Source organism: Aptenodytes forsteri, unplaced genomic scaffold (genome assembly GCF_000699145.1).
Source record: "Aptenodytes forsteri isolate BGI_AS27 unplaced genomic scaffold, ASM69914v1 Scaffold34, whole genome shotgun sequence".
Taxonomy (NCBI): Eukaryota; Metazoa; Chordata; class Aves; order Sphenisciformes; family Spheniscidae; genus Aptenodytes; species Aptenodytes forsteri.
This window is the reverse complement of record NW_008795038.1, coordinates 555,730-568,054: the sequence shown is the minus strand read 5'-3', so window position 1 is coordinate 568,054 and position 12,325 is coordinate 555,730. Positions and strand designations below refer to the sequence as shown.

Genomic DNA, 12,325 nt, shown 5'->3' with positions numbered 1-12,325 from the left:
AACCTAAGGGACAGATTTTTAAGTGCTTTCTACCCAGTAAAACAGATGTCTGGCACCCAATACTTCAGTGCCTTATTTTTCCTCAGCGAGTGCACCTGGCTTTCTTTCTGCTCACCTATTTCACGTACAGTATTGACTACTGCACCAATGAAAACCATCACGTTAATTCGATATTGCAATAAATACTTATTACAACATGCAATTTAAAACCTTTCTATTCCTTTTGAGAAGATAACAAAAGATAAGGAAAGAATTTCATTTAGAAAGCAACACCTTTCAAGATTATTATTTAGTGTCATCTTTTCCTGCCATCCCTTTCCCAAAACCCATCGAATATGCTTAAACCAGTATGAGGCACACAGTTCCTGTTGAGACTTTTAGCTTGACCCACCTATGCACTAGGCAAAGAAAAGAAATGAATCACATTTAACAGAAGATCTTAAATAGGTAACCCTTTACTATTTCAAGCAGCATAGAACTGTTATGTACCAACTATGCACATCTGTTGAGAATATTAGTGCTCAACAGTACGATCTGGGAGAAGGAAAAAAAAAAAAGAAAGGAAAAAAAAACAAAAAACCCACCCACACACACACAAAAAAACCCCCCAAAACCCCCACACAACCACAAAACATCTGACCATTACTGAACTGCTTGCATTGACTGAGCTTTAACCTGCACACAAGGACACCTCCCGTTCACGCAGCCTCAGAAAGAACATGGTGCTGCAGGGTGTTAAAGAACACAAACATCCCTAGAAGTATTCACACGCTGGTGAACAGGCACTAAAAACCCAGAAGGAAACAAAGAAAACTACAGGGCAAAATAACTTTAACTAAAGTGAAACCATACAAATCATTCTTTCAAGAGAAAGTATCCTGCCAAACAATCTTTTCTGTGTCATTTATTTATTGTTTCCCATTTGTGGTCTAATACCAACTTATTTTTCAATAGTTTACTAGTAATGTCTGATCTGTGACTTATGCTGAGCAGGCTGATATTTATTTTCTATTCCCAAGTTCTGTGTTATATAAGCATTTCTCTTTGAAAACAGACAGAAAACCGGTAATGAAAAGTAACAGTCTAACTGATCCCAAAGACAAATGGGGTTATTTCCCCTCTGCCTACCTCCCCACAACGGACGTAAAGTATTATACTTCACGACTATGTGTTCTGCTAATAAAAAGCACATCTTCAGTAAGAATTACAGCGCTCTCATACGCCCCTCTGACTCCTACTCAACATCCATCTATGATGTTGAATCATTACAGATCAAAAGAAAACCTGAGCCCAAGAAACCGAATAATGCTTTTCACATTTCCAAGCTGTTTTGGAACATACTACCAGAAACTTCGTAGCATATTTAAAGCTTCTTAATACAAGAAGTACTAGGACATTCTCAACTGTCATTAAGACAGTGGAAATTTTCCTTTCTACATTTCAAGAATATATCCACCGGAATACATATCAATGGATTTTTGTTAGAATTAGAAAATTAAGCATAAGAATATTTGGCAAGCTTCTAGGAAAACCCATATCCAAAATGCTTTCTCAGCAAAGGCTCAGGATCAAAACCATAGACGCTCTTACTGTGGACTCTTCTCTATAGAGTGTAATTTGTATGTAAAAAAAAAATTTAAAAAATTGGATACAATTCACAACTTTGTATTGCATTCAATTTAAAATGATTTAATAACTCTGGGTCAGAACCTGCAATACTTAAATTGCAAAATCCACTCGGTCAAAAAGCTCTTCCTGAGAAGTAATGGCATTGAATTCAAACCCCAAATCCATCAGAAATGGGAGTAAGTGAACAGAGGTAGTTCTGTGTCTATTCAAAAGAGAAGATGCTTATTAAAGCATCTGACATTAAAATTTACATATTATACTGAAGATCAGAGAACTTGTAAAATATTTTTAATTCACCTCATTTCATTTTGAGACAAAACAGATTTGCAGATGAGAGAGTGTAACATCACCCACAGGTATCTCAAACCAAAATTAGTGCAATTTCTACAGTTATTTTCAGCTAGAAAGAAAAACTTTACATTATCTTCATAAGAATGGTTTTGATTGAAAACCTGAAGTTTTATCATCACAGGGAGCCCAACTTATCCTATTGTAGCATACCTGAAAGTAATTCCAGTCCAGACTGCAAGTGAGACACCCCATTTCATCAGTTGCTAAAGATTTGTTATAGGCTAAGAACAGGGTTAGCAACTAAGAGTTGTCATGTAACTGTTTTATCTTCTAGTTCAAGTAATACCAAGAACAAATCAGTCAATGAATTTATGAGAAATTTTACATTCTGTGGTAAGACCTTCACATAACATTTCAGAATGGACATTTTAAAACCCATAAATATTTTATTTCTACACTGCAATTTTCAAGCTGAAAACTTTCTGTTTAAACATTACACAGATGAACACTCAACCGTTATAAACCTGCCTGGTTTTATGCCAATAAGTTAAAATTGCTTCAGTGAGTTAATACAAACACAAGATTAAGTCAGCATTAAACATAAAATATATGCTGCTACATTATTTTTACAGAGCTGAGGGTGAACTTATCAGCATTAAATACAAATACTGGAACAGATTTCCAGACAGAGAAATTCTCATATCCGTCTCATTTGGGAATCTTCATTGGCCAGCAGGCTCAATTCCGCCTGCTTGTTCAGTAAATTCATTCCCTTCCCAAAGACTTTTTTTTGGACATTTTTCTTTATATACATTTAGATAGATTTAGTACAAGCTTCTCAACCAAAAGGAAAAACCAGCTAGGTGTTCCACAGATAACTCTAAAATATTAACTGTTTTAGAGACATGCCATTAAATACTTCAACAAGGAGTTCTCTAAACACTGAGCAGTAACAGCAATATTTAGCAACACGAAACATTGTTCTCTGTTTGGAGTTTCAGTTACAGATCATTCTGCAACACCCAGAAGGTCATCTTTTCTCTTTCCCAAGGCTCAGGGAAGCTTTTATACGTTGCACTCACACCTGGCAGGCTTTCTCACAACAAGGTGGCCTCTTGCTGCAAGCTGCATGCTTAACCAGAGTGGGGTTCTTTTGGGGGTGACAGGATTCATGGCAGATCAGCCACAGGAGGAGATGGGCATCCTGAACTCTCTGGCAACTTCCCATTTCAGGCTCCCAGCTAAGAGGTGACAAGTGGCAACACCTTGTCCGGGTGCTCTCTAACAGCACAGGCATCATTTCCAGGGCTTAGGCACAAAACACACCACAGAGGAACGCCAGTTTGCAAATCAGCTGGTGAAAAGGCTGAAAATTTTGAACAGGCAGACAAAACCTTGACCTTCCTGGTCCACTTGATCACACAACTGCACACAAAAACAAAGAAAGGTTTCTGAAGGGAGTGTCTCAGACAGAACATATCCTACATGTACATGACACATCTCTACCCAGCGAACAGGAAGAAGGAATATAGATCCTTGCTGCAGAAGTGGAGTCTGTTTGACGCATTGCCCTTTGAGCAGTCACACCATCAAGCTCTAATTTGGTACCCTTCTACACTCATTTCGCACCACACTGTATAAGAAGATTGAGAATCAAGTGTTGCTCTTCTTTTTTAATCTATCTTTCCTTTAGCAGGTCAAATACCAAAAGAAGAGAGATGTGCCAGTCCTCTTCAGCTCCCCTGTAACATCTGCAAGGTGAAACGTCTAAAAAGGAAGAGCTTTCCGTTTCAAGGAAGTTTTTTATATAAAGTCTAAGAGAAGTAAATTGTTATGGAAAAAAAAAATCTCAGTGTGCTTCTCCACAGCGATAAAAATAGTAGAATGCAAAGAACTACTTCAGGTTAACATTAATAATTCAACACCTCTGCAGGTAGTCTTCAGCCATCTGTAGCCCAAAAGGTCGGTTCTTGCTGTGACTGCTGCGACAGCATGCAGTAGATTCCTAGATCAACTCCTCCTTAGTGTTTGTTTTCCTTTTCTAACCTCTGTATTCTGCAATAATACTATGAATTTTCTTCAGAGGTTTATTATGTCCAACATGTTCACTTACCCAGTGAATGCAGCTACTACACACAGTTCAAGAGCAGTCAGTAATGCTAACACAGCTCCTCCTAAAACAGACTTAACTGCTGGCTTCACTATTTACTTTATAAGCGCTGCTTACACTTGTAGATGAATTACTACTGTCAATCAATACCCAAGATATACACTTTCTATTTACTTGCTCTGAGAACAGCGTGCATCTTCTCTGTCTGACAGGGAACAGTACCAATTGACATGCTATGGCGCAGCGACCTCAGCCCCTGAAGGTGCCCTTGGAGATCAAAGGTAATCATGCATGACAGAACTGCTCTTAAGATTAAAAACTACAAAGTCAAGTAGGCTGATCGACTCTGCCATAGCAAAGCATCAAAATACTGCCTTTAAACCACTGCTTAGATGCATATAACCAAAATGGTGTTTTCTTGTCCCTGCCAATCATTTCTTATGAATAATGAAAAATAATAGGAAGCAAATATTTTACTTCTATGGTCTTTGCTTTCTTTATATAATATGCAAAAAGAATCAACAAGAGGCATTTTCTAGATGTTATTCCTCATTTGATCTGCGACAACGGCTTTCCTTCTCACCTCAGCACAACTCTCTACCTGCTTTGCATTCTGTACAGGCTTCTTTTCATCATTCCACCACATTCCCACTCCTGTCTAGCGCTATCTTTAAAAAGGTGTCCATCTTCCTAAGCATTGACTTACTTCCTCATCTTCAGATCTTCCTTACAAACTAGTATTTTAAATTATTCCTGGAAGACATTTTTAGATCTTTAACAAGTCAATACTACAGTCTATACAACATATATTTGATCAGGAATCACACTGTCCCCTTTAAGCGGAGTCCCTGAGCTACATCCAACTTCACTAAATTAAAGTAACTTTTTAAAATAGGAAGTTTCCTGAGCTTACAGGAGCAAGTAGGAAAAAATTATAAGGACAAGATGAAGTCCATAATTTCAGCTGAAGTGTCAGGAACATAAAGATGAAGATGTTTGGTTGTATTTGAGAGCCATACGGTACAGAATACTGTTCCCCTGCTTAATAAGGCTCAACCACCTGACCACTTCAAGGGCTTTAAATTTCTTACTGCTGATGTGCCATGGAAGAATGGGAGAGAGAGGAGGAATCACTGAGGGAAGACAATCAAGCTTCTCAGAGCAAACCATGCCGTAGACTACGCCCCTTCTTGAGGCTTTGTCAGACTACAGGGAAGTCATGCAGAGGGGCAGCCACGAATGCAGAGCTCCATCCAGACGGCAGGCTGCACTGAGAGGGATGGAATGACTCACGTCCTCGTTTTTACCATAGACTATTTTGCACGCCTCTGAGGCACTGTTCTGCAGAGTACGGCACGAATTACGCTGCCGCTCTCATCCCCTACCCAACAAAAGCTACTCCGGCTGTAGACTGCCCTGCCACAACACAGCAAGAATAAATAAATAAATACAAATACAGAAGTAAAAATACTGGTGAGGGTGTCACTGATAGAACCACTGAGGCAAAAAGGTAAAAAGGAACTCTTCAGGCCCTGAGCCCATCTGCCACCTATTGTATCCCACATCACAGCTTTGTATTAAAGAATGCCATTAACGGGAATCTGGTTTTGTTAAGTATTTCATTAGATAATTTATCTAAAGCACATTCTTTATAGAAGAATAGAAGAGCAAGACAAACATCTTGGGTCTACCAAATTTACTTGGAAATGCCAGTTAAAGCTATGAGGCACAGAGAACAATCAATAGCCTCCCTCAGTTATCCATGGCCACACTGGGCTAACAGTCACCTTTGGAAACGTTCAAGGGTAGAAGATCAGCCCAGCAGCAAGCCAATTAAAACAACATCTCAGAGAGACAAGCACAACCAAAACCCCAAAACTTCCCAGAAAACCTACATAACCCATGGAGACAAACAAAAATGAAACTCCAAGGAAGCCTGGTGCCCTTGAATTTCTCTATCTACACAAAGGCAGAGAGAAGAAATGTAAGAACCAGAGAAGCATTAACAAAGCATTTCTAAAACGTTCACGTAACCTTCAGCCTCTCAACTATCGAAACATACACAATGCCAAAATAAAGAAGTGGTAGCTGTCAGCAGAACAGATGTTTCACAGTTTTCTCCGTAAGAGCTTCATGCGAAGCAGCCCGCCACCATCTGGCAATTTACCACTGCACTAGGGTTCTACCAATGTTTATTAACATTTGCCACACTTGAGAAATTGGAGGAAAAGCCTCATACAATGATAAATATTTTTTAATTCAAGTATGCAATTTGCAATAATAGTCCAGCACTTATGTATATCTTTCAAGGTGTATATTGTTTTCGTTGTCTGCTATTCACAGGCCTTTCAAGTTTCTACAAACATGCTGGGGGGCAGGAGGGTAATCAGCCACTACAACATATATGTTGATTTTAAGTAACAATAACTGCCTAACTCCTCTCTAAATACCATATGCTCAGTAGCGCAACAACACCAGTCTCCCAAGACAAAAAATAAAGCACATATATATAATAAGTATTCTCTCATTGCATTTTTTGAATGGAGAAACACAGATAAAGTTATTTTCTGTCATTCCAATTGCTAACGGTGAAGTCTCTCCCCACTCTAAAATTATCTCTGTACGTGATAATGTTGTCAGCTCCTTTCCTACACATTACACTGCACTTCTATCACTTATTACTCGTATTGCAAATGTAATTACAATGAAGCACTCTCAGGGAGCTATTTAAGGGAATAAGACTCCTGGACATTTCTGTATATTAAGCCATTAAAATTCTAGATTTACAAAAACTATTTTCTTTCCCACCTAACTGGTAGAAGTAAAAATTCACAAATTCACAAATGTACGAATTCGCATTTACTCCCTATGTTCAACCATCACAAAAAATTACTTATTATCTTGCAAAAAGTCCTCACAACAATATTATGAAAAATCAAATCCTGGATATGTTCAGTATAAGAAATTACATAAACTAATGGAGTTCTCTTAATCCTCCACCTAAGCTAACTAAGTATACAACAGAAGTTAAAGCCTAATGCCCTCCATAGCAAAATACTAAATTACCACATCATCGTCCTACCATTAGCATGGTCTCATTAAAGTTGACACAACAGCTGTGGTATTGGAAAAGATTAAGTAGAGTGTTCACGGGAAGTACGGACTGCACTGCCAGTAACTACCAAATAATATTCATTTTACATCCCCTAGATCTCAGCTGAAGTGAGAAAATTCATAGGATGAGAAAGAGATTGACCGAGCTGAAGACTTCAGTGTTTCCTACTGGTGTATAAAGTTAAGATCTTTTTCTTTCAAAATATGTGACTAGCTATGCTCTTCAGAGCTGTTAATCAAAGTCCTCTCTCTGCTTAGACATAAAAACATTTGTAGGTAGTGGTAGATAGAGCGCAAACTTCCCAACTCTATCCAATCAATACACAACCATCTTAATTCAAAAAGTGATCTTTGTTCTAGGTAAGAGAAGATATAAATCTATAACTTAGATGACAGTGCTCATTACTTACAGCAGGGGGTTCGGTTCGGGGAGAAGCTGGGGTTCTTTGTTTTGTTTTTAAAGACATTTGTAAACCAGCAGGTGCCCTGTGCTACCACTCAATTCACACACCTCACTGGACAGCAATTGCCACTTTCAGTAACTATCGAACTAAAATGGATTTCAACCACTGACCTAGAAGAGAGAGAGATTCACACCATCACCAGTTCTCAGGGCCACACTATAGCATCAAAGCAAAGTGCTCCACGCCAGTCTTCCTAAGAGTTTATCTTCATACCAGGGGAAGAACGGAAACGACATATCATTTGGGTTAGCTCCCAGACTACATACTGGGTTATGAGTTTCCTAAACATGAACACAGTCGATAGTCCGTGATCATGCATAAGCAAACAGAAAACAAACATTTAAGATGGAATAAGTCAAACTAAGGTGAAGGCTGCTGCCAAAACACAAACTCCCACCCTCTCCCCCCACAAGATTCCTGCTGCCTCATTTCAGCTCACAAGAAACACACTAAACTAGATTTAGAAGAGAGGGGGGAGATGAGCCTCCAGCGCTTTCAGAGCAAGCAGTAGCCAAGCCACGTCCGTTACAAGAGTGCCTGGAAAGCTTCCTTAGATTGAAATAACTATTTCAAGCTGAAATGATGTGCACAAACCTCCAATGCTGCTGTCCTTCATTAATTTCCTTTGACACATGAAACATTTACCATGCAGGCAGGTAAACTCTGCTTGTCTGAATTAAGCGCATTTGTATGCGGTCCTGCTTTAATCTGCATTTCCATAGAAACCTAATTGTGTATTCCTCTTCTCATAAAAAGAGGATGTAATTCTCACTCAGCAAGTTATGAGGCAGCAGGAAAAAAAAATGCTAAAGTAACACCATTACAACCAGCTTTGTTGCTCTCTGCTTGTTGCTCTCTTCTTATTTTAGAAATCAAGATAAATACAGCAAATCTTAATTTAAATATTCTGAATTTAGTAGCAGCTTGTCAGTAAAACCTGGTGTATTTGAAATCTTTTTATTTAAATCAAGTTTCATGATTTGGTTGCTACTGAAGCTGAGAGATTTAATTCAATACACAAAGCATAATTCCAACCCTCTTGTGTTAAAAATATTCTTTAAATAAATAATAGATCAAAGCAGTGTCACTTTGATGGCATATGTAGGCATCTCGGGTAGAAAAGGGGGGGGGGGGGAGGGGAAGCAAGTGAATGTTCAGTTATTTTATCTAGATTTACCACTCATTACTTTTCTTATTAGATTCTTCCCTCTTATTAGAGTCCTGCCTTCTAAAGAACCTTCAGGTTCATATAAACTCTGGGTTTTTTTAGAGCAATGAAGCAAGATTAAAAAAAGAGTCATTCCATTCCCAAATCTTAGTGAATCATTTCCTATAACTATAGTAAAGCTACGATCACTCCCTAGGACTACTTAAGACGATAAATAAGGGCAAAATCCACCACTGCCTGTGTTTTTTCATGATTCACAGGGAAAAAATGCCACAGATTTACCTGCAACTCAGGCAAATAGAGACTTGTTTTGGTTAACCTTTGAGAATTTTTTGATTTAGAGATAGGCTGGTGTGTTTAAATACAGATAATGGTTCCCATCCTAAGCTTTGACAAGTTAATTTATCAAATTCAAAATAATGGAATGCTTTCCACACTCTCAACTCACACCAAGAGGTATATCCCCTCCAGCCCTCAAGAAAATCTCTTTCAACAGCATCTCGAAGATAAGAGCACATCTGAAGTCAATCAGACCTGGCTTGTGGAAAAAGGAGGCAAGAGACAAGAAAAGGAAAGTAAAGCAAACTGGGAATGCAACAGACCCACAGTCAGATTGAGACTGAAGGGAAGTGACTACGCGTTGCTTTTAATTTGATTAGCAGCTATAGACAGACATCAGAGGCCTTGAATGCTGACCAAAACAAGCATGGCTGCAACACAAAATTCTGATCACTGGGGAATAACGCTCTAAAGCAAGAAAAAAGAAAGAGAGGAAACTTTCTGAAGACAGCTAAAACAAGAAGATGAGAGGAATAATTAATTTATAATGCCAGAGATCAGAAAAAGAAGGGGGGTGGGGTGGGGTGTCAACAAAAGGTCGGTATACTTCCTGACAGTGAAGGCTGACAGATTACTGTGTATCTTCCCTCACACTGTTATTCCAAAATGCTTCATAATAAAAACCTCACAAATCTGAAGTTCTTGCATTTTTATTAAGGTGATTGGTTTTCTGGACAAACCCATTAAACTGCCATTTTCAGTTGGTCTACGTGAAAACAACAGCAGCATGAACTAGCAAGCTAGTTCATGTAACACAAGGTCAAACCAGATTATATGATTTTATGAACTACGTCACAGGATTAACCTAACTTGAGTTAGCTGGGGGAAAATCTTTAACAAACATCATTTTCCATACAGAATTCTAAACACCCCATCTTCAGACCCCTTCCTTCACCATTTGAAGTTCTGGTAAGTGTGTTATAGCACATCAAATGCTAAGGAGACATCCGATGATAGCTAAAAAGTTGAATAAAATACAAGACATGCGAAATAACTGTTAAGATTTAAAAGTAATGAGATTGATCATTCTCAAGTCAGCTTCTCTTCCTCTCTCAGATGTCTTTATGTGCTTTCTATATATTCCTATTACCCTGTTCTTAAGCAAAAGGAAATTATACACAACGGCAAGTTTGTCCAAAAATACCTGATAAAGCTGTCCAGATACAAACGACATATGAGCAGCATCACTGATCCCGATACAAAGAAGAGTTATTTGATTCAAACTGACAGTGAAAACAGAAGGACTAAACAGAAAATTTCAGATTTGCTCTTATTTTCTTCATTTACAAAAATAAGACTCAATATCTTGGAGAATGAGTCAGGGCCTGATTTCGCTAAGCTCATTCACACCGAGCAGCACACTATTTCGTGAAAAGCACGCCATTCGCAGCAGAGAGGACTCTTAGAAGAAGAAACTGCAACTCCACAGGAGTAAGGACGGTAGGAACCAGGCTGTGATGATCACTGTAACCACTGCTCTCGTCTTCTTTGAAATTAGTCTCTTTGGTTGTAACACACATGTGAAACGTTTAACAACAAATACAGAGAAGAGAGCTGATTACTACCACTTTACTCATGCCTATGCTGTACAACCTGTTGATTATCTTGATCAAGTCAATGTCATTCCCAATTTAGAAAAAGACAACTTTGCAGATCAGGAAATAAGTGAACAGGAAGCTTCGCAGGAAGGCAGAGGAACCACTAAAATAGACAAGCAAGCTCATCACACCTCCACAGTCTACTAGAGAAAAATCTCTTCTTTGCCAAAACCCTTTAAAGAAGACACACCACAAAACTTTGTGTTCTGTGGCTCATTTAAATTACATCCCAAAAAACCTCAATTCAATCCATTAATGATCCGCCAAGTCAAGTTCCCAGTACATGATTCTACTCAGTCAAATAATTCTGGTTCAGCCCGAGCCTTCCCCAGAACTTCCGAGAACTATAACCGTTTAGGTGAACACCCCTCTAGGAACATTTAGACTCATGTATAGCATCCTCATGCCTGATCATAATGCCTCCGGGAAGAAATTACAGGATGGAGTTTCAACAGCAGTTCCCAAGTTATTCATAGTATTACAAGAGGGGTCATAAACATAACAGAAACTTGGTCACCAAAGAAACCTCATACATATTCATAAACACAAAGTTACGGCTGAAACAACTTTGAGACCTAAGGAATCCTGTAACCCAAAGCAGACTCCAAGAACAGAATGAGGGGAGCTAATTATCCATGGCATTTCTTAGGTGCTTTGTTTGTTTGCTTTTAACTTAAACATTTAAGTTGGGACATAGACGCAACACAGGATTCAAGACACCCTGGCAGGGATCTGTCTTTGACACACTTGGCTTTATCAGTTTAATATGCAACTTATTTTCAAACAAAAGAGAAGCACCTTGTTTTAATACAGTAAGTGCTTCATCTAGTAACTATTTTCTGCCCCCCAAATCACATAATCTCAGTTTCCCCACACACAAAGAATGCCTTAATTTTATATTCCACATAACATACTGGTGGCCAACTTCAAAACCACAAAGCTTCCCTGCATCTTCACCACTAGACAACTGTAATGACTACATTTATTGCACCTTGTACTTGCATCATTAACCTGCTGATCCAGAGAGCTCTTTAATACCTCATTAATTTTATTGTCTTTCCTGAAAAACACCAAGTACCCAAATTTCATTTAAAGAGCTTAAATGCGGGACCTACTCAAAGAATGTATTACCATTAGCTTGGAATTAGTACTTTTGACCCATCTGCACGTTTGCTTCCCCTAATACTGTATGACAGGCACACAAACTAAAGGCAGGTTAGACTATCAGATCAAATACCCAGCGTTTCATCTGAAAGCAGACTGCTGCTTGAAGTACAGCAGCCCTCTGAGCACTTACTCCTCCCTTTTCACCAACTGTCACCCCCACTCCTCCTCCAAAACCCATCCTGCCCTTGAGCATTACCCGGTCCTTCATCCTCCAGCTCTGAGCCAAAGACTTGGAGCCTTCGATCTTCTCGCAATGCCTTTTCTTCATAAAGGCCAGAGGCAAGTTCCAGTCAGTCAGGTCAGACTCATCCTCCTCCCCAAGCCCCAGAAGAGGCGACTGCAGCATCTCAGACTCCATCAGAGGGGAAGTGCCAGGCAACAAGTGAGCAGCAGTCTCCAGCCCAGCACGCAGCGGGGCCCCAGGGATCCCGGAGGCAGCTGGAGG

General features: G+C 39.1%; 1 protein-coding gene across 2 annotated transcripts in view; it reads right to left on the bottom strand.

Annotated features, from left to right (window-relative positions):
- RPTOR (regulatory associated protein of MTOR complex 1) overlaps positions 1-12,259 on the bottom strand; it is a 163,370-nt gene extending 151,111 nt beyond the window's left edge. For both annotated transcript variants that reach the window (XM_009276812.2, XM_009276813.2), the window contains exon 1: positions 12,077-12,259. In XM_009276812.2, the coding sequence (XP_009275087.1) occupies positions 12,077-12,238 (162 nt within the window). In that variant the 5' untranslated portion in view covers positions 12,239-12,259. The remainder of the gene's footprint in view (positions 1-12,076) is intronic.
- Positions 12,260-12,325: the final 66 nt, after the last annotated feature.